Source organism: Erinaceus europaeus, chromosome 13 (genome assembly GCF_950295315.1).
Source record: "Erinaceus europaeus chromosome 13, mEriEur2.1, whole genome shotgun sequence".
NCBI lineage: Eukaryota > Metazoa > Chordata > Mammalia > Eulipotyphla > Erinaceidae > Erinaceus > Erinaceus europaeus.
This window is the reverse complement of record NC_080174.1, coordinates 54,327,890-54,351,786: the sequence shown is the minus strand read 5'-3', so window position 1 is coordinate 54,351,786 and position 23,897 is coordinate 54,327,890. Positions and strand designations below refer to the sequence as shown.

Below are 23,897 nucleotides of genomic sequence, written 5' to 3'. Positions count from 1 at the left end.
AGATGTGGACAAAGTAATTGAGGATGGAGGATGCCCAGTACTAAATCTGAATGACAACCCTGGAAAGGACAGGTAGTCATACTCACATGAACGCTGAGCATTTTACTTCCTGGTCCTCTATGAGCCTTGAACCAGCAGACTAGGTCTGACTTTGTGAACGACTTCAGTGCTTCAATCTTGGAGAGAAGAGAATACAGTCACAAAAGATGAGCCATGTGTTTGGGGGAAGAAAGATCTTAACACATAGCTTCCTAATGACTTCCTGGCATTGCTTAGCACCTAGACACTTTTTTTTTTCCCTTTTCCTTAAACCAGCCCCAACCTTCCAGAGAAAGATAAAAAGTTTCTTTAACATACTTTCATGTTGCATAACAATGACCAACTGTGGCAGAAAAGCAAAAGAGGGTAAAGGGCAGCTACATATACTGTACCTAAAACATACAAGTAAAGAGAAAGGAAAATTATGAGTTTCTTAAGAGCTGGGCTGGAAATCTGATAAGACTAAAGTGTGAGATACTAAACTAAGTTGGCCTCCTAGGTAAGAAAAGTCTTGCACAGAGTAAATCGTACTGTGACCAATACTGTTTCAAATTTTAGAATAAAGCTATACATGTATGTTCCAAAAAAAAAAAAAAGCATAAAAGCTGTGCTGGAGTCTTGTTAAATAACCTTTCTGCCTCAGAAGCAACTGATACCCTTGAGTGAGTCACCGCATAGGGTTATATAATCAGCACTAGAGCGCAGGCCTGAGAGCTCTCTTAATTTATCTAACGGCCTACACCTGGACTGGAGAGAACTAGTTTTCTTAAATAGCAAACAACCTTTGTTTTTTCTCCACGAACCCTAGACATAAAAGTGGATCTACCTGCTTTGGATTAAAATAAATGGGTTGGGGGTGTGTCGCTCACCCAGTCAAATGCACATGTGTTTGTGTTTGGCTTTAGGTGGAGACAGCAGAGAGTCGATGACCACCACACTGATGCCTCCTTCAAGGCAGTGGGAGCCAGTCTCACACACAGCAAAGAAGCAAGCTACCTCTTTGGCACTAGAGCACATATTACCATGCCCAAAGGCCTAGGTTCAAGCCCTGGGCCCCACCTACAGGGGGAAGCTTCACAAGGGTAGAAAAGTGCTACAGGTGCCTGTTATTTCTCTCTTCCTCTCACCCTCTATCAAGGAAAAAGGCAAAGGAAAATAACCACTAGTAATAGTTACATAGGCACTGAACTCCAACAATAACTGGCAGCAAAAATTAAGTGGGTTATGGCACGGGGATGGGAATTGTCTTTTTTTAAAACCTTTTTTTTTTCCTTTCCTTTGGAGGGGAGGGTCAGGTCAGGATTGAAGAAGGAAATAGGATTAAAATCCTGTTTACGGGAGTCAGGCAGTAGTGCAGCAGGTTAAGTGCACGTGTCGCAAAGTGCAAGGACCGGCTTAAGGATCTGGGTTTAAGCCCCCGGCTCCCCACCTGTAGGGGAGTCTATTCACAGATGGTGAAGCAGGTCTGCAGGTGTCTCTCTCTCTCTCCCTCGTCATCCCCTCCTCTCCTACATTTCTCTCTGTCTTATCTTAACGACGACATCAATAACTACAACAATAAAAAAAAAGGGCAACAAAAGGGAAAAATAAATATAAAAAAAATTTTAAATCCTGTTTACTTGGCCATCTAAAGTGCTAGAGAAACCAATTGTAAAACTTGAGATTTCACCCCAAAATTCAAGATATAGGCAAGTAAATAACCAAGTCAGTACCCTAAGGTCTCCCACACAATTTTGGTTTGCCCTGTAATGTTAACTCCTATAGGAAGGACCCCGAATCCCTCTCAGTGCAGTCTTCCTCTGAAAATCATTACTACCTCATGGGCAAGGCGGTCAAAGAGGTACTGTTGTGTCACCACTTCATTCCAGTTCCTATCCACCTCCTCCCCAAGGTGGGTATCCTCACACTCCTTTAGCTTGATCAGAGCTGTGACCTGTTAACCACCAAAAAGAGAGACTCTCAGGTATGACATCACACAAGTCCCCCACAACACACTGGGCTGCCCTGTCTATTTGTGATGGGCCTATGGTCCTATCACCTGGGGTGTACAAGCATGATGGGAAAAGGTGAAACTAGGAAGACAGTAGAATCAAATTAAGGTGGCTCCAAAACTAAAAAGAAAGAAAAATGCCCACTGGTGTCTATCTTCTTTTGTTGTCACTGGCTTTTTCAGATAGAGACTGGGAAGAGGGAAAGATAATAGTATTGAAGTCTCCCTCAGTGCAGGGCTCAAATCTGGGCCACATGCATGTCATGTCAGACTAGGCACATTCCCAGGTGGGCTCTCTTGGCACTGTGTCTAGTTATCTTGAGGGCTTGTGTGGGACAAGGACCAAAAGATCAGAACAGCACTCTCAGCTACCTGAGTGTTAAATGCATCCTCAGTGAGGTTCTCGATCTTCTCCTCAAAGTTGGAGAGAAATTCTTCTATCTTCTTATCAACAATTTCAGAGCTGAAACAAAACATCTTAAATTAAAAGTAACCAGCAAAAGGCAAAGGAGAGAATTAGGACTAAGGCGTATTTCCAGGAAGAGTGAAGTGTTTTTTCCCACCCTCAGTACTTCCCTTTAAACTGACGGGAAAAGAGTACAAGGAAGCAGCCTAACCCTGTCTCCACCTCCACCCTCCAGTCGATTTCATAGTATCTTTACACTGAAGCAGTGACAGCCAGCTTGACCACTCCACGACGAGAGCCAACAAGTCCTTGTACCCTGGTTATAGCATGAATGCCAGGCCAGGCATCCTCATCATTCTCGTTCTCCGGAGGAAACATTGGAAAGTCTTGCAGTAACTATACAAGACTTGAGTCAAACCCTATAGGACCACTGGAACCATTGACAAGTCCTGATCAGGCCATCTATGCACCACATCTTACAGCTGTGGTTAAATAAAGCAAGCCTTGTTTGGTCAGAGATGTCTGAGGGGTTTGTTTTGTTTTGGGAGGGAGGGGTAGCAGAGGCTCTTCCTAAGGTTTAAGACGACACCTGTAGCCCCTAATCTCCATGTCAAGAATATGAACAGATTAACAGATGGGTACATTTACTCACTTGTATTTGGTTGCCTGAGTCCCCACAGTGACAGAGAATCCTAGAATCCCAGATGTATTCCTACAGGTAGGGTAGACATGGTACCTACAACCAGAGAGAAAAGATGAGGTCAAGTGGTTCCTTGGGCTCTGCCCTTGGAGGCACTGGAGACTAGTGTGAAGGGCTTCTGCACTTTCTTACTGGGCCTGGAGATCCTGAAAGAGGATTCATAAAGGTGGCTGCATCTGCTTAGTCCTCAGGTTGGTGTGCTCACACCTCCACTGAATAAAGGAATGCAGGCCTACTTTCTTTCTCTCGCTAATCTTGACACATGACCAAACTGAAAATCTTATCATCTCAGATGCAAAGACTCTGATCAGCAGATGTAACTCTGAAGGCATAGACTGACCAAAGAGTTCTGATAAGCTACTTAGTCAGGATATCTGATACATCTCAGGCTGCAAAGTAAACCCCAAATATTTTTGAGCTCAGTGCTCTTTCCAGCAGACTTACCCAAGAGTCTGCTTGGTTCGAAGAAAGTCAAAACAAGGCTCTTCCATATGCATCTGTAATTCAACACACCACCCGTCAGCCCAACTCCACCCAACAGACACCTCCATTTCTTCCCCCCAAAGTCCCACATGCCCCCACTGTCCAGTTTTCCTTACTGCTTTCTTCCTGAGTGGCCCAAGCCCCTTGTCCATGCTCAATACTGGGTGTGAAAACCAAATAACCATCTCCTATTTCAATCGTAGGTCTCTAGCCACTCCCTACTGTCATTGCAGGTCAAGGGTTCCTGAGCGCTCCTCTATCCAACTTACCACAAGCAGCTCCATAAGAGTGTATTCTTTCAGACTCTTGGTACCTGACTGAAAGGAAAAGTTAATTGGTTAGAACAACTGAAAATTCAATGGCTTATATAGGGTTTTTTAAGAACCCAGGTATTAATAAAAAACCCTCTAATGCAGGTATATGCCCCTCTAATCCCCAGGAGAAATAAGTACCCTCTATTATTTTCAACAGTTTTGTTGATAAGTCTGCCCTCCCTCAAGTCAAAGTCTGGGGACAAGAATCTTGCTTAGCATTCATATTCCCAGTCCTAGCACAGATCTGCAGATACAGTCCAATAACCGAAGGGACTCAAAGAACATGATCTAAAATCAAGGACTTACGGGGGCTGGGTGGTGGTGTACCTGGTTGAATGCATATGTTACAGTGTGCAAGGACCTGGGTTCAAGAACCCAGTCCCCACCTGCAGGGGAAAGCCTCATAAGTAGTAAAGCAGTGCTGTATATCTGTCTGTCTCTCCCTCCCCCTCTCCCTCTCTCCCTCTCTCCTCTCTCCCTCTCTATCTACCTCCCCCTTCTCAATTTCTGGCTGTCTCTATCAAATGAATAAAGATAAAAAATAAAAGACTTGCAGTTCAAATTCTTAAGGATGATAGCAGAAAGTTTGGGGACTATAGTGAAGGGCATCTACACTTATTTCTCAGATGGAGAAAATATGAAGAGAAGCTTCTGCATCATACAGGGAATCAAACCAATTGACAAGAATAATGCCTATGGGTCAGAGAAAGAAATCACGTAGGGTGTTTGCATTGCTATGTTTGTGGCAAGAGTTCCCCTTTGGTGCTGTGGTCTGGCCTATTTGTCTCTGTCTATCTGAATGGGAAAAAGGACCCAGAGTGGTAAGCCTGCCAATGAATGAGACCCTGAGTCCAATTAAGAAAAAAGAAATAGGCACCTAAGAAGCAAATAAAACATATGGAGACTATATCCTAGCCAGCCTGAAGACTGGAAAATAATCCAATTGGAATGAAGACTGGAGACCAACAAACAGTGCTGGTACACCCCACAGTCAGGCTCTTCTTACAGGCTCCTCTAACAGACACATTTCCCACTTGATCAGAAAAAGAGCCCTGAGTGCCCTTCAGTCATTAATATTTCCCACTTGCCTTAAAGAGAACTACAACAGAATCTTCAATTTATTCTTTAAGAGTCACAGAGCCCAAAACGTGCATGTCTGTGGCCCCAGGTTTAATTCCCCAGCACTGCCATATGCCGGAGTCAAGCAGTGCTCTGGTCTTTCTCATAAAAATAATTTTTCAAACAATTTTACTATTCAAAATGCTCTTCATGAAGAGGGAAGTAGTTTTCTACAGAAAGTAGTTTGTATTAGAAGTTAACACTTAAGATGTGACAGATGGAACATAGCTCCATAGACACGAGTCTTACCATGTGAAATTTGGCCTAAAACAAAAAGTACTGCTCTTCAGTTCTGAGCAGACAGAAGCACTGGAAATGTGGACAGAGCCAAAGAGGGCCAGGCTATACCACTTACAAAGTGTGGGGCCGCGTAGTCATTTCAGCTTCAAATGAGAACATGGAAGGGAAAATAACCCAGACAGCTAAGCCAGAGAGAGACATGTTTTACAAACAAGCTGCCTATCTGGAAAGAGTGAGGCCTAGACCAGAAGTAGAGTTAAAGGAAGAGTAAAGCCATGCAGCCCTGCCCAAAGGCCAGACCAGGAATCTTCTTAGGGCCTCAGAGCAGTGATTTCCTCATGTAGGTGACTCCGGATCGTAGCAGCAGCTACAGGCTAGACCAGCACAGGCCCTGTAGCTGACTGAATGAGGGCAGTGATGCCAGGCTACGGTAGGCTATAGGCCAGTTGAGCTTGTTGTAAGCTCTTCCCTACTTTAAGCCCCATCCTACCTCTAGAATGGGACAGGGTCTGAGGACACAAGGAATAAAGTTTGATCCCCAGCTGCTGTAACCTCAGGCAAACGAAAGACTAAAGCTCAGATTCAGCACCCATGAACACAGGTGGAAAGTCCCATCTTCCAGGTGCTTTGAAGACTTGGGTTATGATGGCCCCAGTAGTCATTCTATTTACTGCATACTACCTGTTTACTTTTGCTACTTTTCTAAAACTGTCCTTTTAATAAATGTCTTACTGTTTCTCAGAGTCCTATCAGGGAGGTATAGGAATGAATTTTTACTCATACTTCAGTGTTTGTTCTTCTGACTAGTAATTAATGAAGCACTGTGATTATAAAAGCATACATTTTTGCCAACAGGAGCAATTTTTCAATATCTCTTTTTCTCTTTTAATTTTTGGTGGAGCTGAGGGTTTGCATAAGCATGATTTCACTGCTCTGGGCTACTTTTTCATTCAGGTAGAAATGGGGGAAGGGTGAGAGAAGGAAACACAACACCAAAGCTTCCTCCGTTGCCACAACATGACCAGAGTGATTTTTAAATGTCAAGAGGTTAAAAGATCCCAAGTATAAAGTTGCAGAGGTTACTGCAAAAGGGCCTTGAAGTTCACTGGACCACACTTGGGGACTCTGGAACTTACACCTGGCTTTTGCTATAAGGACGGCCGCCTGCAAGCACACAACTGACCTGGTAGTACACAGTGACTTCAGAGTTGGCATCACCCTTGTTCAGAGCTCTCACTTTGCACAGGTGGTGGCCACCAGGCAGCTCTACGACCTGGAACTGCACAGGCATCTCCTGCTCCAGAGGCATGAAGTTCAGCTTGCTGCAAAAGAGTCAGCACGGTCACTGAGGAATGCTCCCAATTCTACCCTCTTACCAGATGCTCCTGATCCCTTTCATCTTCCTACCACCTCACCCAAAGAGGGAAGTCAGCCCTTTTATAGTCCCTTCTGAACTGCTCAAGAAAACTCTTAAGAAGCATTTCCTTGTGGCTCAAGGTCATCCTGCAGCATGACAACACAACACATTAACACCCAAAGAGAAAATCCAAATACTCACTCCACAACATATTTCAAGAAATCCATAGATTCCTAGGAAGCAAGAGAAGAAAATAACATCAGGCTTTCTTCAGGTTTATTTCATCCAGAACCAGCATCAGTACAACTGCCTACTGATTATGTTAGTTGAATACTAAGTGGCTCGAGACAGCTCCTTTTCTGTTCTTTCATAGTATTATGTCTATCCATACACAGTGACACTTCCCCCACTGAACCAAACACACTTATTCAATTTACCCCACTAAACTGTGTCCTCTACAGTTTTAAAAACCTTAGGCTGAGGCCAGGAAAGTGACTCAGCAGCAGAGCAGCATGTCCTGCATGCTGGATGCCCTGTTCTCAATCCCTGGCAACACATAAGAAAGCAAAAAGGACGTAAGTAGAGCTCCATAGGTGGTAGAGTAGTGCTTTGACAACTTTTTAGGTCTTTATTTATTTAAGAGAGAAAGAGCAGGAGAGAACAAGAGTATCACTGGCACATGCAATGTCAGCAAATGCACTCAAGATCTCATGCATGAAAATCCAATGTTTTATCCACTGTGCCACCTCCCAGGTTATATGTTGAAGAGTCTTATATAAATTAAAAAAAAAATTCACAGCAAAAGAAACCACTACCCAAACCAAGAGACCCCTCACAGAATGGGAGAAGATCTTTACATGCCATACATCAGATAAGAGTTTAATAACCAACATATATAAAGAGCTTGCCAGACTCAACAACAAGACAACAAATAACCCCATCCCAAAAATGGGGGGAGGACTTGGACAGAATATTCACCACAGAAGAGATCCAAAAGGCTGAGAAACACATGAAAAAATGCTCCAAGTCTCTGATTGTCAGAGAAATGCAAATCAAGACAACAATGAGATATCACTTCACTCCTGTGAGAATGTCATACATCAGAAAAGGTAACAGCAGCAAATGCTGGAGAGGGTGTGGGGTCAAAGGAACCCTCCTGCACTGCTGGTGGGAATGTCAATTGGTCCAACCTCTGTGGAGAACAGTCTGGAGAACTCTTAGAAGGCTAGAAATGGACCTACCCTATGACCCTGCAATTCCCCTCCTGGGGATATATCCTAAGGAACCCAACACATCCATCCAAAAAGATCTGTGTACACATATGTTCTTGGCAGCGCAATTTGTAATAGCCAAAACCTGGAAGCAACCCAGGTGTCCAACAACAGATGAGTGGCTGAGCAAGTTGTGGTATATATACACAATGGAATACTACTCAGCTGTAAAAAAATGGTGACTTCACCGTTTTCAGCCGATCTTGGATGGACCTTGAAAAAATCATGTTGAGTGAAATAAGTCAGAAACAGAAGGATGAATATGGGATGATCTCACTCTCAGGCCGAAGTTGAAAAACAAGATTAGAAAAGAAAACACAAGTTGAACCTGAAATGGAATTGGCGTATTGCACCAAAGTAAAAGACTCTGGGGTGGGTGGGTGGGGAGAATACAGGTCCATGAAGGATGATAAATGACATAGTGGGGGTTGTATTGTTAAATGGGAATCTGGGGAATGTTATGCATGTACAAACTATTGTATTTACTGTTGAATGTAAAGCATTAATTCCCCAATAAAGAAATAAATTATTAAAAAATAAATTAATTAATTAATTTAAAAAAAAAACAACTTGTAACTGTTCACACAAAATCTAGCATTAAAATGAGCAACAGAATAGCACTAACAAGTGAAGATGTGCCTTCTTCAGATTTCTATTTCTGGGGGCTAGGTGGTAGCATGCAGGGGTAAGCACACATGTTCTCATGCATAAGGACCTGGGCAAAGACTGGGTTTAAGCCCCCACTTCCCATCTGCAGAAGGGACACTTCACAAGCAGGGAAGCAGGTCTCCAGGTGTCTATCTTTCTCTCTCCCTCTCTCTCTCCCCTTCTTTCAATTTCTCTATGCCCTATCTAATAAAACTAAAATAATAGTAATAATAATAATGGAGAAATGGCCATTGGGAGCAGTGGGTTTGTAGCACCCAGCTCCAGCGATAATCCTGGAAGGCAAAACATACAAAAAATAAAATACTTTTGTATTTCCTGGGGTCCAGGTGGTAGGGCACCCAGTCAAGCGAACAGGTTGCCATATGAAAGGACCCAGGTTCAAGCCCCCATGGAGAATACTTCACAAATAATGAAGCAGGTCTGCAACTGTCTGTCCTTCTCTCTCCCCATCTCTCCTGGTCCATAACTAGTTTTCTCCTTGCTTCCTTCTCCTGGTCCATAACTAATTTTCTCCTTGGTCCCTTCTCCTGGTCCATAACTAGTTTTCTCCTTGCTTCCTTCTCCTGGTCCATAACTAGTTTTCTCCTTGCTTCCTTCTCCTGGTCCATAACTAGTTTTCTCCTTGGTCCCTTCTGAACAGACCATAACAATGCTGGCTGGCAAAACACAGAGAGCTTCCCCTCTAGGAAAGAATGTAATTCCAGAGCCCACAAATGCATTCAGACCTGACTAAGAATAACAGACCACCTCATACTTACAGTGCTTGTGACATTTCCTTGTACCAAACCCTCAACGAAGAGCTGAGACTTGAACTCTTTGACAAAACTCATCAGAGATTCAAGAGAAAGGCCATCCATCAAAGCCTGGTACTTGTCGATCATAGACCAGCGAGCATATTCCAGAATTAAAAGCCGCACATCTCTGTAAAGAAGGAAAAAAAGAGAGAGAGAGAGAGAGAAAAGAAGTTTTGTTGTAAGAAACGAATCTTCAGAGAAAAGAAAGGTTTGGATAAGCTATATTAATTTAGTGCCTCCAAATAGGCAATTTCTATCACGATGTAAGATGGGGGAACAATGTCATAATCACCAAAAAGCACTTAAAAATCAGACAGATGCTGGGGAAACTGGGTTGAAACATGCAGAAGAATGAAACTGAACCACTCTGTCTCACCATAAACAAAAATCAACTCCAAATGGATCAAGGACCTGGATGTTAGACCAGAAACTATCAAACACTTAGAGGAAAACATTGGTGGAACACTTTCCCACCTAAACCTCAAGGACATCTTTAATGATACAAACCCAACTGCAAGGAAGACTAAAGCAGAAACAAATCAATGGGACTACATCAAATTTGTATATTAATTCTTTTTCAGCCACCAGGTTCCAGATGATAGCAGGATGCCGACCAGACTTCCCTGGACAGACAACCCCACCAATATGTCCTAGAGCTCCGATTCCCCAGAACCCCGCCCCACTAGAGAAAGAGAGACAGGCTGGGAGTATGGATCGACCTGTCAATGCCCATGTTCAGTGGGGAAGCAATTATAGAAGCCAGAACTTCCACCTTCTGCATCCCACAATGACCTTGGGTCCATACTCCTAGAGGGTTAAAGAATAGGAAAGCTATCAGGGGAGGGGATGGGATATGGAGATCTGGTGGTGGGAACTGTGTGGAGTTGTATCCCTCTTATCCTATGGTTTTGTCAGTGTTTCCTTTTTATAAGTAAAATTTAAATAAACAAAAAAATCACAGACAAACTCTTATAAAGATTAGCTCATTAATATAATTCACTTATCTCAGTGGCAAAATAACTTCACATAAATTGACATGTCATGGGAGTTGGGCAGTAGTGCAACGGGTTAAGCAAATGTGGCGTGAAGAGCAAGGATGGGTGTAAGGATCCCAATTCAACCTTTGGGCTCCCCACCTGCTGGGGAGTCGCTTCACAGGCAGTGAAGCAGGTCTGCAGGTGTCTATCTTTCTCTCTCCCTCTTTCTTCCCCTCCTCTCTCCATTGCTCTCTGTCCTATCCAACAATAACAACAACATTAATAACAACAATAAAAAGACAACAAGGGCAACAAAAGGGAAAATAATTTTTTTTAAAAAAATTGACATGTCATATGCCAGTTTGAAATTTTTTATTTAAAATCTAACATTTTATTAATTGTGAGAGGCAACTATTATGGAAATCTACACCTCCAGTGATAATATCATTATTACACCTCCAGTGATAATATCATTATATATGGACACTTGCCCTTGGCAAGAATCAGACTAATCAACCTTTAACAACCCTGATCCACCTTCCCACACTAAATGGCTGTGAATTTAACAAATTACTTAACACCTATGACTAAATTTCCCATCTATGAATCAAGAGAAATAAGAATGGTTGCCATTATAGTTTTGGCAATTAATAAAGATGTATCAAGTTCTTAGATCTAGCAAGTAACACATTTTATGTCTGTCATTATCACTACATACACAGAAAATGCATTGGTGCATTCTTGTTGATTTTAATCAAACATTCAGGGAGATATGGAGAAGCAAGCAGTGTTGTCATCATATCAATCATTGCAGACAATTCTCCTAAACAAATCATATTTGGTTATTAGGTTTCAGACACTTTTGTGATCAGATTGTCAGATTTTTTTTTTTTATGTCTGATTCCTAAATGCTCTTTCCTTGCTTTCTAATTTTGGCCATTTATGGACTCATAACTATATCAAAAGTAGGGTCTCTATACAGTGTCAATCTCTTTACTATTTAAACATGCCCCAGAAGGTCAAGTAGGAGCCTGCAAGTCACGTAAAAAAATGGGCCATATCTGCTCAGAGGGGCCATTTCTTCTCTCTGTCACAAAACTCTATCTCACAATAGACTGAAAAAGTACCCAAGGGGTACTTTTTTTTCCAGTCTGACAAAAAGTATGCTATAAGCTACCACTAGTCCTAAATTAACAGATCATCTGATGAAAGGTGGGGGAGGGGGGATTCTGCCAATTCACAGATGGCTTACAAATTAGAATACCGACTGTTTAGAAGCCTTTTGGTTTTCCTAAAACCTTATCTGAATTCTGGATCACTGCAGTTGCCAGCCAGATAAGTGATGTGGAAAGCATTTAACTCAAGCCATCTATAACATCCAATATACGAATAAGCAAGTTTAAGCTACAACAAAACCAGCATTTAAACTTGTTTACTTATAAATTTTAAGGGGAAAGCACTCCCCCTAACCCCCCTTACACATACACAACTGTTTTTCAGTCTTTATAGGGATCTACTTAAATGGGTTTAAAAAACCTATAAATCCATGGGCTAGATTCCTAAAGCACAGCACAAATCTAACATGTCTACAAACTAGCACTGAAACTACAGCCTCATTCCCACACCTAGTTCCTGATACTATAAGCACTTTCAAGTCTTCAAAATATACACTCACTTGGCCAGAGTCTCAGGCTTGATGAGGATGTTAAAGTAGGTCTTCTTCAACTGTTCAGTGATCATTGTGAAGACAGCTGGCGTGGAACTGAACTCTGCTAAGTAGTCAATAATGAGTTGAAACAGTAGCTAAAAAGAAAAGACACATGTTAAATGAATAATGGCACTCTAGAGTGTGTGTGTGTTTGTGTGTGTGTGTGTGTGTGTGTGTTAGTGGTATGTGAGAGCAGAAGAGCAGGGCAATGATGAAAATACTTCCCATTGGTTTTTACCAGGAGCACAGCATGAGAATAGGCATTATGAGGAGCTTAAGGGGTGTAATTATTGATGACTCAAAGAATCCTCAGGGCTGGGAGCCAGAGTCCCCATTCCCCACCTGCAGGAGAGACACTTCATGGATGATGAAGTAGGTTTGCAGATGTCTAACTTTCTCTTCTGCTTTATCACATTGTCATCTCTCAATTTCTCTGTCCTACTGAGTAAACTAAAAAACAGTCAGGGAGAAATGGTGAAGCAGGTCTGCAGGTGTCTCTCTCTCTCTCCATTTCCCTCTGTCCTATTAAGGAAATAGAAGAGAAAGAAAATGGCCACAGGAGCAATGGGTTCATAGTGCAGGCGCTGAGCCCCAGCCATGACTCTGGAGGAGAGGGAGAGAGAGAGAGAGAGAGAGAGAGAGAGAGAGAGAGAGGAAGGGAGGGAGGGAGGGAGGATTCAAATAGAATGCAAAAATAAAAAGGTGACTGGCACAACAGTTCAGAGTACTTCTGAAATGTGTTCCTCTACTTCTCTGAATAAATAATTCTCAACTGATTAAAGAAAACGAATAAATTGTTCTGGCTGAATACATTCTCACATACTAAAAATAACTACAGTTTGGACAACTTTAGCCATCCCTGTAAACAACAAAGACGTCATTTCACATTAGAGAATAGTTTTTTTTTTTTTTTTTAAAAAAAGTCAGGGAGCAAAAAATGGCTACTCAGGAGTTGTGAATTCAGGTGCCGGCACCAAGTCCCAGCAATAACCTTGATGAGATGTAGAAAAAAAGAAAGAGACACTTCAGGGCTGTAATACTCAGTAGTTGGTAGATTTGAGGGCCAGGAGATAGCTCAGCCCGTAGAGCAAACATCATCTTGTGCCTGAGGTCCTGGGTTTGAACGTCAGCACCAGCTGGAAGTACCATGGATGGCACATGGAGAGCTCCATGAATAGCAGAGAAGAGTTGTGGCATCTACCTTTTCTTTCTCTTTTCAACAGTAAAGAACAGAAAATGGGGCCATGGGGACAGGGGTGGGAATAGAAAAGCATTCAGCAGTATACTGCATGCATGAAGCCCTGAGTTCATTCTCCAGCACCATATTAAAAAAAGAAAGTCACCTCAGACAATATTTTTAGCCCACCTTCATGTTAGCTACTAAGCTCAAGCAAAAATTACTGAAGTCTTGGGCCCCTAGGAACATACCTAAAACAGACTTTCGAGTTTCTCTCCATCCTAAGATCCCTATTCTCATCTGTTCTATTCCTACTTTTTGGTTTCTGTTTATTAAACATTTTGTTCTGCTTTAGATCTTACTGCATTTCATCCCAGTTGAAGATGCTACTATGATTCTAGCCTGAACACCCTAGCCAGACCAATGTGTCCTGGAATCTCACCTCTCCAGAACCCTACCCCACTGCAGAAAGACAGAAACAGCCTGGGGATATGGGTCAAACTGCTAACATCAATGTCTAGCAGAGAAGCAATTACAGAAGCTCTTTTGCACCCCCAAAAGAATTTTGGTCCAAGGGAGTCGGGTGGTAGCATAGCAGGTTAAGTGCAGGTCAAAGCGCAAGGACTGACCTAAGAATCCCGGTTCAATCCCCTGGCTCCCACCTGCAGGGGACTTGCTTCACAAGTGGTGAAGCATGTCTGCAGATGTCTTTCTTTCTTTTCCCCCCCTCTGTTTTCCTCTCCTCTCTCCATTTCTCTCTGCCCTAGCCAACAATAATAACATTAATAACTATAACAACAACAAAAAACAAATAAATATAAAAATATATATTTAAAAAAAAGAATTTTGGTCCATACTCCCAGAGGGGGAGAATGTCAGAGGAAGATGACCAGAGGGCTCTGAACTCCAATTCCATCAGGACCCTGAGAGATAAGAGGAAAAAAGGAAGGACACTCAAAGTAATAATAGGTGTAGGTATGACTTAAAAAGGAAGAGAAGGTAGGACCATAGGAAAAAATGCGCAAAAAAGAAAAAAACATAGATAAACAGATAGGTATGGTTATAGAAATAATAGTCGGGAGTCGGGCGGTGGCGCAGTGGGTTAAGCACACGTGGCGCAAAGCGCAGGGACCGGAGTAAGGATCCCGGTTCGAGCCCCCGGCTCCCCACCTGCAGGGGAGTCGCTTCACGGGCGGTGAAGCAGGTCTGCAGGTGTCTATCTTTCTCTCCCCCTCTCTCTGTCTTCCCCTCCTCTCTCCATTTCTCTCTGTCCTATCCAACAACAAAGCAACGTCAACAATGGCATTAATAACCGCAACGAGGCTGCAACAACTAGGGCAACAAAAGGGGAAAAAATGGCCTCTAGAAGCGGTGGATTCATGGTGCAGGCACCGAGCCCAGCAATAACCCTGGAGGAAAATAAATAAATAAATAAATAAATAAATAAATAACAGTCAACCCATATGTGTGACCTTGGAAGAACTATTGCAGTTTCCAATGGAGGTAATAGGGACACAGAGCTCTGGTGGTGGAAACCATGTGGAACTATATACCTCTGTCATCTTAGAGTTTTGTGATCAACCTAAAGCACTAATAAAAATAAATACCCTGAAAGAAAAAAAGTCAAATTTGAAATGGTAATTTTCCTTAACAATTTTCATGGGTTTTCTTAAAACATTTTTATGTAAATAAATTTGATTTTATCCAGCATTCTCACTACCTCTAAACTTTACTTGGGAGGGTATTGCATTTTCATACTAAGTTTGGAATAAAGTCTTTTTTTTTCCCCCCAAATGCCTCAAGTATAATATACAGTGTTCTTTAAATAGAGCCTATATTTCTTTTTTTTTTTTGTATTGCCACCACAGTTATCACTGGGACCACTCAAGATGGCTACCCCCCCCAACTGGTAAGACAAAGAAAACTTGAGTAGAAAGGGTGAGAGTGAGAGACACCTGCAGCCCTCCTTCACCACTTGTGAGCTTCCCCACTGCAGAGGGGTACTGGGGGACTTGAACCTGGTTCTTTGTACACAATAATGTGTGCACTCAACCAAATCACTGCCTGGTCCGAAGCCTTTTTTGTTTGTTTGTTTGTTTGTTTATTCATTCCTAGGTATTTTGTTGTTTTTCTCAATAGTATGAATGATAAGTATTTTTACATGCATTTTGGTGGTTATTACTACAATGGGGGAGGAGGAAGCCATTGGTTTTGGTATAGTGCTCTTGAGGCCAGCTACATTATTCAACTAAATAATTTTGAAAAGAGATAGTAATGGATATTCTAGGCTTATTATTACTTTTAAAGCTCAACATTTCATCAGTTAGTATATTTACTATTATAGTTTTTTAATTAAAGTTCTTATCAATTATAAGTAATGTTCTTCCATTCCTTCTTCTAGCGTTTGCCCTTCTTCCGTAGCCAGTCAACAGCGTCAGGTTGAGCCTGATGTAAAGTTTCGAGACCTCCTAATTTGAAACATCAACTCAAATTTAGCAATCTTTTGGCATGTATCATTGTATTCATATAAGTGTTTCTTACTTGGACTGTGTTATAATGATTTATGTTTCTAAACTTCCTACCACTAAACCAACCACTTGTATTTCTAGTTCTTGGACATGATGAATTCTTTTTGTTGAGGTACTGAATTGAATCTTAATTTGGTAGAATGCTTGCATATATCTTTTCTAGCGATAGCTGATGTCTAATATATATAAATATATATGCATATATTTCCCCACTTTACTACAGTTGTCTTACTGGCATATTACCCTTTTTTGGCATGTTTTTTCCATTTTATTGGGAGTGGGGGTTAACTGGTTTACAGCACAGTTGTCTACACATGGGTATAATTTCCTAGCTCTGCAAAATACTCTCACCTCCCAGTAGTCTAGGACCCCTAGAGCTCTCCCTTTTCCCATTCCTCTCTTTCAATCCCTCCCCAGAGTTCCTTGCTTTGAAGCAGCATACCACCCTACATCCAAGTTTCGCCCTGTCTTTTCCAGAGTTCCACCTACATGTGAGGTCATACAGTAGTTATCCCTCTCTTCCTGATTCTTCCCACCCAACTCTTTTTTCTTCAGGTTCTATCCAAAGAGAGGCAGAAATTATGATTTTCTGGTCTTTGCTAGTTGGCCTTGGTTCAACAACATTAGTCATAATGTTCTGTCCATCTCAGCCTCCCTTTTCCTATGCATTTGCTTTCTTCTTTTGCTGCCTGTGTTACTGACTCTATTCTGTTGATACCACTGATTACCTCATTTAAAGTTGGAGTTCCTTTGTTTCTTTTCTTTGCATGGAAGACTCCTTTAAGTTATTCATGCAAGGCAGGATTGTTAGTACCGAATTCCTTCAGTTTCTGTATGTTTAGAAAAATTTTAGTTTCTCCTTCATACATGAAGGATAATTTAGGATAAAGTATCCGTGGCTTGCATTTGTTATCTTTTAATACTGAATGTCATTCTATTCCCTTCTTGCCTCTAGGGTTTGTGTTGAAAAATCTGATGAATGCCTGATGGCTCTACCTCTGTATGTCAGATACTTCCTTTACTTAGGAGCCAGCAATATTTTGTCTTTGTCCTTGCTTTTGGATAGTTTTACTATGATATGTCATGGTGTGGACCACTTTGGATCCAAGAATTTGGGTGTTTCTTCAAGCTTCCTGAATATTTATGTTTTGAATGCTGGCCAGGTGTGGAAATTTCTCTGCTATAATTTATATGAATATGTTCTCTGCTCCAATCTCCTTATCTTTGTCCTCAGGTATTCCAATAACTCTCATAATCACTTTACTGATGAAGTCTACTACTTTGCAGAGAATTACTTCATTTTTTTTCTCATGAATATTTCCTCTCCACCAGTTGTGCACTCAGAGTGTGTGGTGGTTTTATCTTCTAGCCCTGATATATTCTCCTCAAGCTGATTTATTCTCTTACTCTTATGTAAGCCTCAAGGCAATGAAGTCTATTTCTAGTGAAAAAAGAACTATGTAAACAAAGCTTAAAACTACTTTTCTTTTTGTTTTTAATAAAACATTGACCCAAATGCCAGTGATGTCTAAATGAACTTGGGTAGAAAGAGTTTTTTCACTTAGGAAAAACAATCACCATCTTTTGGCTAATCTTGAACATACATAATTTAAACACATATAGCTATTAGAACACTTTATACAACTTCTATGTACAGGAACAATAATAAGATCTAAATAAAATTATAGTTTTAAACACTAGGTCAAGGCAAGTATCAACCTAATACATTTCCCTCTCAGTTTCTAAAATAACATGTACTTTTCCACAATATCTGCAGTCATTCATGAATTTCAATAAAACTTCTGTGCATGATTTAGTTATTCCTAGCTTTATGGGCTCAAAAACACTCACTTGAAGTCAGACGAGAGACCCTGGCTCAGTTAGTCTCGTAGGATGAAAGCAGTGCTGCATCAACTGGCTCCATGCAGGAGGGGCAGGTAAAGGATCTCATCAACCAGTCACCTATACAGTCCAGGTGATAGATGTGCATGCACAGCAGGAATCGAATTGGGTCCCCATAAACAAAGTCCATCATACAGATCACACACTCTTGGATTTTTTTTTTTTCCTGATCTCTTCCAGGGCCATAAACTCCTTTAGGCAGATGCTATATATAAGGCATATTTTTTGAACTATACTAATTTGTTTCTCTCCAATTAGCTGAGTTGCTGGGCAAGTCTGACTAGCTATATAATGATAAACTAGAACTGGAACTTGTCCCTGATATGGTTCCTGGTCTAGCTCCATTCCTCCACCAAAGCTAGCCAGTTCAGATTGAGACTGTGAAGCACAGAGATGCCATCTAAAGTGGAGGATTTAAAGTAATTCCCGATCTTTCAGAACTGCAGAGTGTCGTCTGAGCATTGATCAGTCTTACCACTTTCTGCAAAGTGATCTTCAAATACTTTTTTATGGTCTATATTTTAAAAGATCTATCTGGTAATTCCAAAGTACACCTCCCAAGCAACTACAATATTGGGCTTTAACCCATTTGGATCTTAAGTTATACAATATATAGGCCTTTGAACACTGACAAAGTAAAATATTCCATGGTATCTCCTCTTAAAACCAACGATAGTTCTCAGGGAGACTGAAAGACACAAGGCTATAAAGAAAGCCATACACCTCAAGGATTTTTGCTAGGGATGTCAGTTTCTAGCAAAGATCTAACTTTCTCCCAGAATTTCTTCTGTATGAACCCAGTCCTCCAAACCTTAATATATTTTCTGCCCAGTGAAGCAAAATATCTGACTTGTCATTGGAGAAAATGTATTATTTTCCCTGGTATTTAATTACCTGACTCTCTTACATTTCGTATTACTCTTACATTTCATATTATATTTATGATTTGTCTCATAAAGGGAAACTGGAATGCATTCCTTATCTAAAACAAATTACTGTAAAGATACAGCTTGTTTCTAAAAGGATCATAATTTTTTTTTTTTGCTTAGCAATGACTTTTTTTTTCTATTTCAGGTATATTCTTTTTTATTTTTAATTAATTTATTTATAAAATGAAACACTGACAAGACCATAGGATAAGAGGGGTACAATTCTCACCACCAGAGCTCCATATCACATCCCCTCCCCTGATAGTTTTCCTGTTCTTTATCATTCTGGGAGTATGGACCCAAGGTCTTTATGGGGTACAGAAGGTGGAAGGTCTGGCTTCTGTAATTGTTCCCCTGCTGAACATGGGCATTGACAGGTCAGGATCATAAATTTTTAAGGGAAACACAGAGACAGTGGAACAATAGGAATACAAGAAGAGGAAGCAAGGACACATGTGAGTTGAACATTTAGGTCAGGCAATTTGCCAGGCCCTTCAAATTTGATGTGCTCAAACCAGTCCTAAAGGCCTGCAATGGCTTCAGAAAAACTGACAGCAAAAACAAACAGAAAACTAAGATTACTGCTCGATTTGTTATATAGACTATGTGTTATACTAGCATCACTCGAAATTAATGAATGTACAGTGTTCTTGTGTGTGAGCAATTAGAACAGCTGTCATCAGTTGAGAAAAAAAGAATAGATTCATATTAGTGAACATTGCTTATAAATGTGATGCCATAAAAAATACAAACAAGAAAAACTTAAAAAGCTCCATGAAGAAAATAAAGCACCTGTACTTACAGGTAGTTTGTGGTTGAATCCTTTTACTCGAATAATTAAACCATGTTCTCCAGCCACCAGTTTATATTCCAGCTGTGCCACATCTGCTTCATAAGCTGGCTCCGCAAGGTTGTGGGTAAGGATATTGACAAAGATATCAAAGAGCACTACACTAAAAAATATAAAAATCAAGTAGAATCTTTAATGAACAAAGAAGTAGACATGAATAGATTTGCTTCAATTTAGTCTAAGAAACTTCACTTTAGAAAGATATTAACTTACTACTCCAGAATTTAAACTGTACACTAATTGAGTACACTAGCAAATGCAGCTTAACATTAGAGAACTTTCATCTTTAGCAATGTATTCCAATATCTTGAAAATAAGAATTTAATACTGCAAAAATAAATATAAAAGGCACCAAAGGTAACTGGCATAGAGACTCTGGCTACACCTGTAGCCTAGGTTTTCCAACTAAGAAATAAAATTCTGAGAGATGGAGAAGAGTAAGATTTTTTTTAAGTGGATATTATTGCTAGGGTATAGCTCTCCCAGGAGAGTGTACAACTCGCATTGGGTGTCTGTCTATCTCTTTCCCTTTCTGCTTCTCTCCCTCCATTTTTCCTTTGAGATTGAAAGGGGGAAAAAGAGTCTGTCAGAAGCTGGGGAACTGAACAGACACAAAGCCCTAGTGGCATAAAAAATAGCAATGATAAAATAAATTTAAAATAATAATAAAGTAGATATGAATAAATGTTAGAGATGCTTGTCTGTATAAGGCTGAATTTTACAACTTAAAGACAGAAGTCCACATTTCCTGAGGGCCTCCTATGTTAATCATATATTAGGCTCTCTGATATCCTCCAAAGCAGCTTTCTCATAAATACATAATTTGTTAAGAATAAAGTGTAAGCTGATTTTCTGGTAGTCTCTAAACACAGGATCAGCATAACCATTAGTCCTCATAACATAATGAAAGCTAACAAATTATTCTCTAAATATTAAATCTATTAAATCTTTAATATTAAATATCTAAATATTCTCAAATTATTCTCTAAAGCTAACAAAGTTTTCTCAATCAAGTTTCTGTGACTATTCTATCAGTATGTTTTATATATAGATGCTAAAGAAGGAGTAACCACATTAAATTTTAATATTAACACAAATAATTTGTTTTTAGCACAGAAAAAAAAAGACACGTAAATCAGCAGCATACTTTAAGTACACAGAAAATTACAGACTGAATCAGAATGAAATAATCAGAGTAGTTTTTTGTTTGTTTGTTTTGGTTTGGTTTTTGCTTTGTTTGTTTTTACCAGAGCATTGCTTCAGTCTAGCTTATGGTAGTATGGGGGATTGAACCTGGGACTTTGGAACCTGAGGCATGAGAGTCTCTTTGCATAACCATTATGCTATCTACCTCAAAGTAGTTTTTCAATCATTAAAAATTCATTTCCAGAAAAAGAGAAAAAAAAAACTTACTTTGCTGCAGACTTTTGTATCAAAGGTGAGATCAGATGAAAACGTATATATGCTAAGAAGTAAAAATACCATAGATTAAAAAAATATGACCCAGGAACCTCATATGTTTTATACATATTCTATATCTCCTAATATTTTTATAATTCTAAAAGAAGCTACTATTCTTAAAATCTTCATTATATCTTTATCCTTGAGGGTCTTTAAAAAGTACTGTTTACTGGTCCAAATACTATCCAGGAAGTATACTTTAATCTAGGGGTTGTGTAGACAGCAGATAGGTGAACAGAGAAGTCTATGAAAATTCGTATCAATAGTTTTGGTCAGGAAAAATGTTTGCAGAGTTATATGAATTTTAGAGAATGAAGCATTTTACCTTTGGGGATTTTGAATTTGTTGTCCTTCTTATACCACAGGCAACCTTGTGGACTATTTACAATTTTAACAGGGTATTCTGTCTCAGGGCAATCAAAAGCCTTCAACATAAAGTCCGTAGCTAATAAAAGAAAATAACAATATTCATTAATGCTAACACAATTCATTATACCAATTCACTATACTAACTTTACAAGTCTTTAACAGAATTCGATCTTTTAATTCGAAAATGCTAGACAAAATAAACAAGACCATGACAATCCCAACAGAGATTGTAATCAAAGAGGCAGGTATAATATACTAAAATAAGCAAAAGCTTCAAAGAACACTAACATCAATGTTTAAGTTCTGCTTACTCCATTTATCAAATATATAATCTTGAACTAGTCACTTTGCTTTTCTAAGTTTCAATTTTTTCACCCATAAAAAGTATAAAAAAAACTAATACCCATCTGGAGTATAATTGGGAAACTAACAAATGAATTCACATTTTACTTTCTAGAGAAGTCCTATTAAAGAGGTGTAGGTTTATATATTAGTACATAGGTGGGTTATGTGTAATGATTGCTATTTCACTAACCTATGTACTTGTTTTCAGCTGGGAGATGAAGATCTGGATTTAATTCAAAGTTACTATTCCACAGTTCAGCCCAAGAATTTTCAACATCTGTAGAAATGAAAAAAATGACATAATAAATATACAATATTCAGAAGTATCTTAATAACCACACAATAACGGCTTCACAAATCTTCATTTATTTATTTTTTCCTTTTTGATAAAGAAAAAGTGAGGCAGAAAGACAGAGAAAACAAGAGAGGACAAAAGAGAACCACAGCACCATTATCTTCTTTCATTGTTGTGGTGGCCAGGCTCAAACCAGGATGGTGCACATATCAAAGCAACCCACTATCCAAGAGAGCTATTTTGCCAACCCAGTCAATTCTCTTTTCACAGGAAAATGGTGACATATCCAAGCATGCTATACTCCTTCCACTCAAAAGTCTGATCTCAACATTTGGATCACCTGAGAGCTTGTTAGAAATGCAGAATTTCAGAATCTACTCCAGATCTACAGAAGTTAAGATATAAAACAACTGTATTATATCAAAACCCTCATGTAATACTGAAGTACTTTTATAAAACTTAGCCAAATGTCTGCCCCTAAACTACCAAGACAGGAAATTTTTCATGAGCTAATAAATGTTATTATAAATATAGTAGAAAATAATTTCCTGCAAAGTAGCATTAAATAATTTTTACTTCAAGGTAAACTTTTAAAAATGCACATGCAAAAAAATAAAATAAATGAAAATGCATATGCCTTACCCCCCCCCCAAGAACTATTAAGCAAATGAAAGAATTCCTAGGTAAGTCAGATATATCTAAATTGTAGGACAAAAAATATTTTACCTTCCATACTATACTGAGTCCCAAACCATTTCTCCTTAAGGTCACATTTTCCCTCATTAGCACCAGACAATAGAACAAGGTTTGCTTTTTGAGGAACTAGCTGGTTAAGGGCTTCAGAAATGACCTAATAAAGAAGAGAGAAGAGAGGAGGGAGATATATATACAACAATAACAACTTTAGCCTATCACATCTAAGTCACATTAGACAAACCCCAAGATCCTAGCATTCGGTATGTAACTTCACTATCAGTGGTATTAAATGTGGTTCTTGATAATGCTACAAATAATATTCATGCTGTAAACAGAACTACCTAGTAGTGTTACCAAGAGTAAAAAGCAGCTGGTCATTTTCTAAACTTTTAATATATGTCAGGTACTGTTAAACACATTTCACTTAATCCTAAAAACAATCCTAAAATGTATATAATTTATTTACAAAGAAAAGTCTCAAGTTAAAGATTAAGTTATCTGCTCATGTTAAATATTATGTAATCTGTACATAACGCAGAAATGGAAAAAGTAGGGTTCATGTTCTGGGAGGTGGCACAGTGGATAAAGTATTAGACTCTCAAGCACGAGTCCTGAACTCAGTCCCCTGCAGCACGTGTAAGTACCAGAGTCCAGTTTTCTCTGTCTCCTGTCTTTCTTATTAATAAATGAATAAAATCTTATATCCATATCTCTCTCCATTTCCCTTTGTCTCTCTCCCCCCACCCCCTTTCTTCATCCCATCTCTATCTCAATGTAAAAAATGAAATAACTTGTAGTAAAAACTAAATAATGGTTAAGAAAAACAGCCTGGACTCCTAGACATGACCATTCTAGAAAGATGACAAAAAATGCGCTATTTCTTCCTTTTCCTTTCCAGGCTCTCTATGAAATTTGTAGCTTTGGGATACCCTATTAAAAAACCTGTCAACATATCAGGAGGGGGGGGAATTTTAACTGTTTTAAATATTTTATTATCTTTATTTATAAATAAATAGAGAGCATCAGAAATTTAGGAGGGGGAGGGGAGAGGGAGGTGAGGGAGAGGGGAAGGAAAAGGGAGAGGCCTGCTTTATCACATGCAAAGCTTTCCTCCTGCAGGTAGGGACTCGGGGCTCAAACCTGGGTCCTTGCACTTTGTAGGAAATTTTTTTTGTCAGGTGCCATCGTTTGCAATGTAGGATGTTTAAAGGCAATTCAGGCTTCTACTCACTAGATGCCAAAAGCATCTTCCAGTTGTGACAACCAAAATTATCTCCA

At 39.7% G+C, this 23,897-nt stretch overlaps 1 protein-coding gene across 1 annotated transcript in view; it reads right to left on the bottom strand.

Annotated features, from left to right (window-relative positions):
• NRDC (nardilysin convertase) overlaps nucleotides 1-23,897 on the bottom strand; it is an 81,702-nt gene that overhangs the window by 261 nt on the left and 57,544 nt on the right. Inside the window, exons 17-31 of the mRNA XM_060204946.1 lie at nucleotides 22,650-22,773; nucleotides 21,819-21,905; nucleotides 21,240-21,359; nucleotides 20,867-20,918; nucleotides 19,406-19,556; nucleotides 12,035-12,162; nucleotides 9,347-9,509; nucleotides 6,850-6,881; nucleotides 6,475-6,613; nucleotides 3,888-3,935; nucleotides 3,580-3,632; nucleotides 3,088-3,171; nucleotides 2,402-2,492; nucleotides 1,856-1,972; nucleotides 87-176 (exon numbers count right to left, since the gene is read on the bottom strand). Coding sequence (XP_060060929.1) covers nucleotides 87-176; nucleotides 1,856-1,972; nucleotides 2,402-2,492; nucleotides 3,088-3,171; nucleotides 3,580-3,632; nucleotides 3,888-3,935; nucleotides 6,475-6,613; nucleotides 6,850-6,881; nucleotides 9,347-9,509; nucleotides 12,035-12,162; nucleotides 19,406-19,556; nucleotides 20,867-20,918; nucleotides 21,240-21,359; nucleotides 21,819-21,905; nucleotides 22,650-22,773 — 1,479 coding nt within the window. The remainder of the gene's footprint in view (nucleotides 1-86; nucleotides 177-1,855; nucleotides 1,973-2,401; nucleotides 2,493-3,087; nucleotides 3,172-3,579; nucleotides 3,633-3,887; nucleotides 3,936-6,474; nucleotides 6,614-6,849; nucleotides 6,882-9,346; nucleotides 9,510-12,034; nucleotides 12,163-19,405; nucleotides 19,557-20,866; nucleotides 20,919-21,239; nucleotides 21,360-21,818; nucleotides 21,906-22,649; nucleotides 22,774-23,897) is intronic.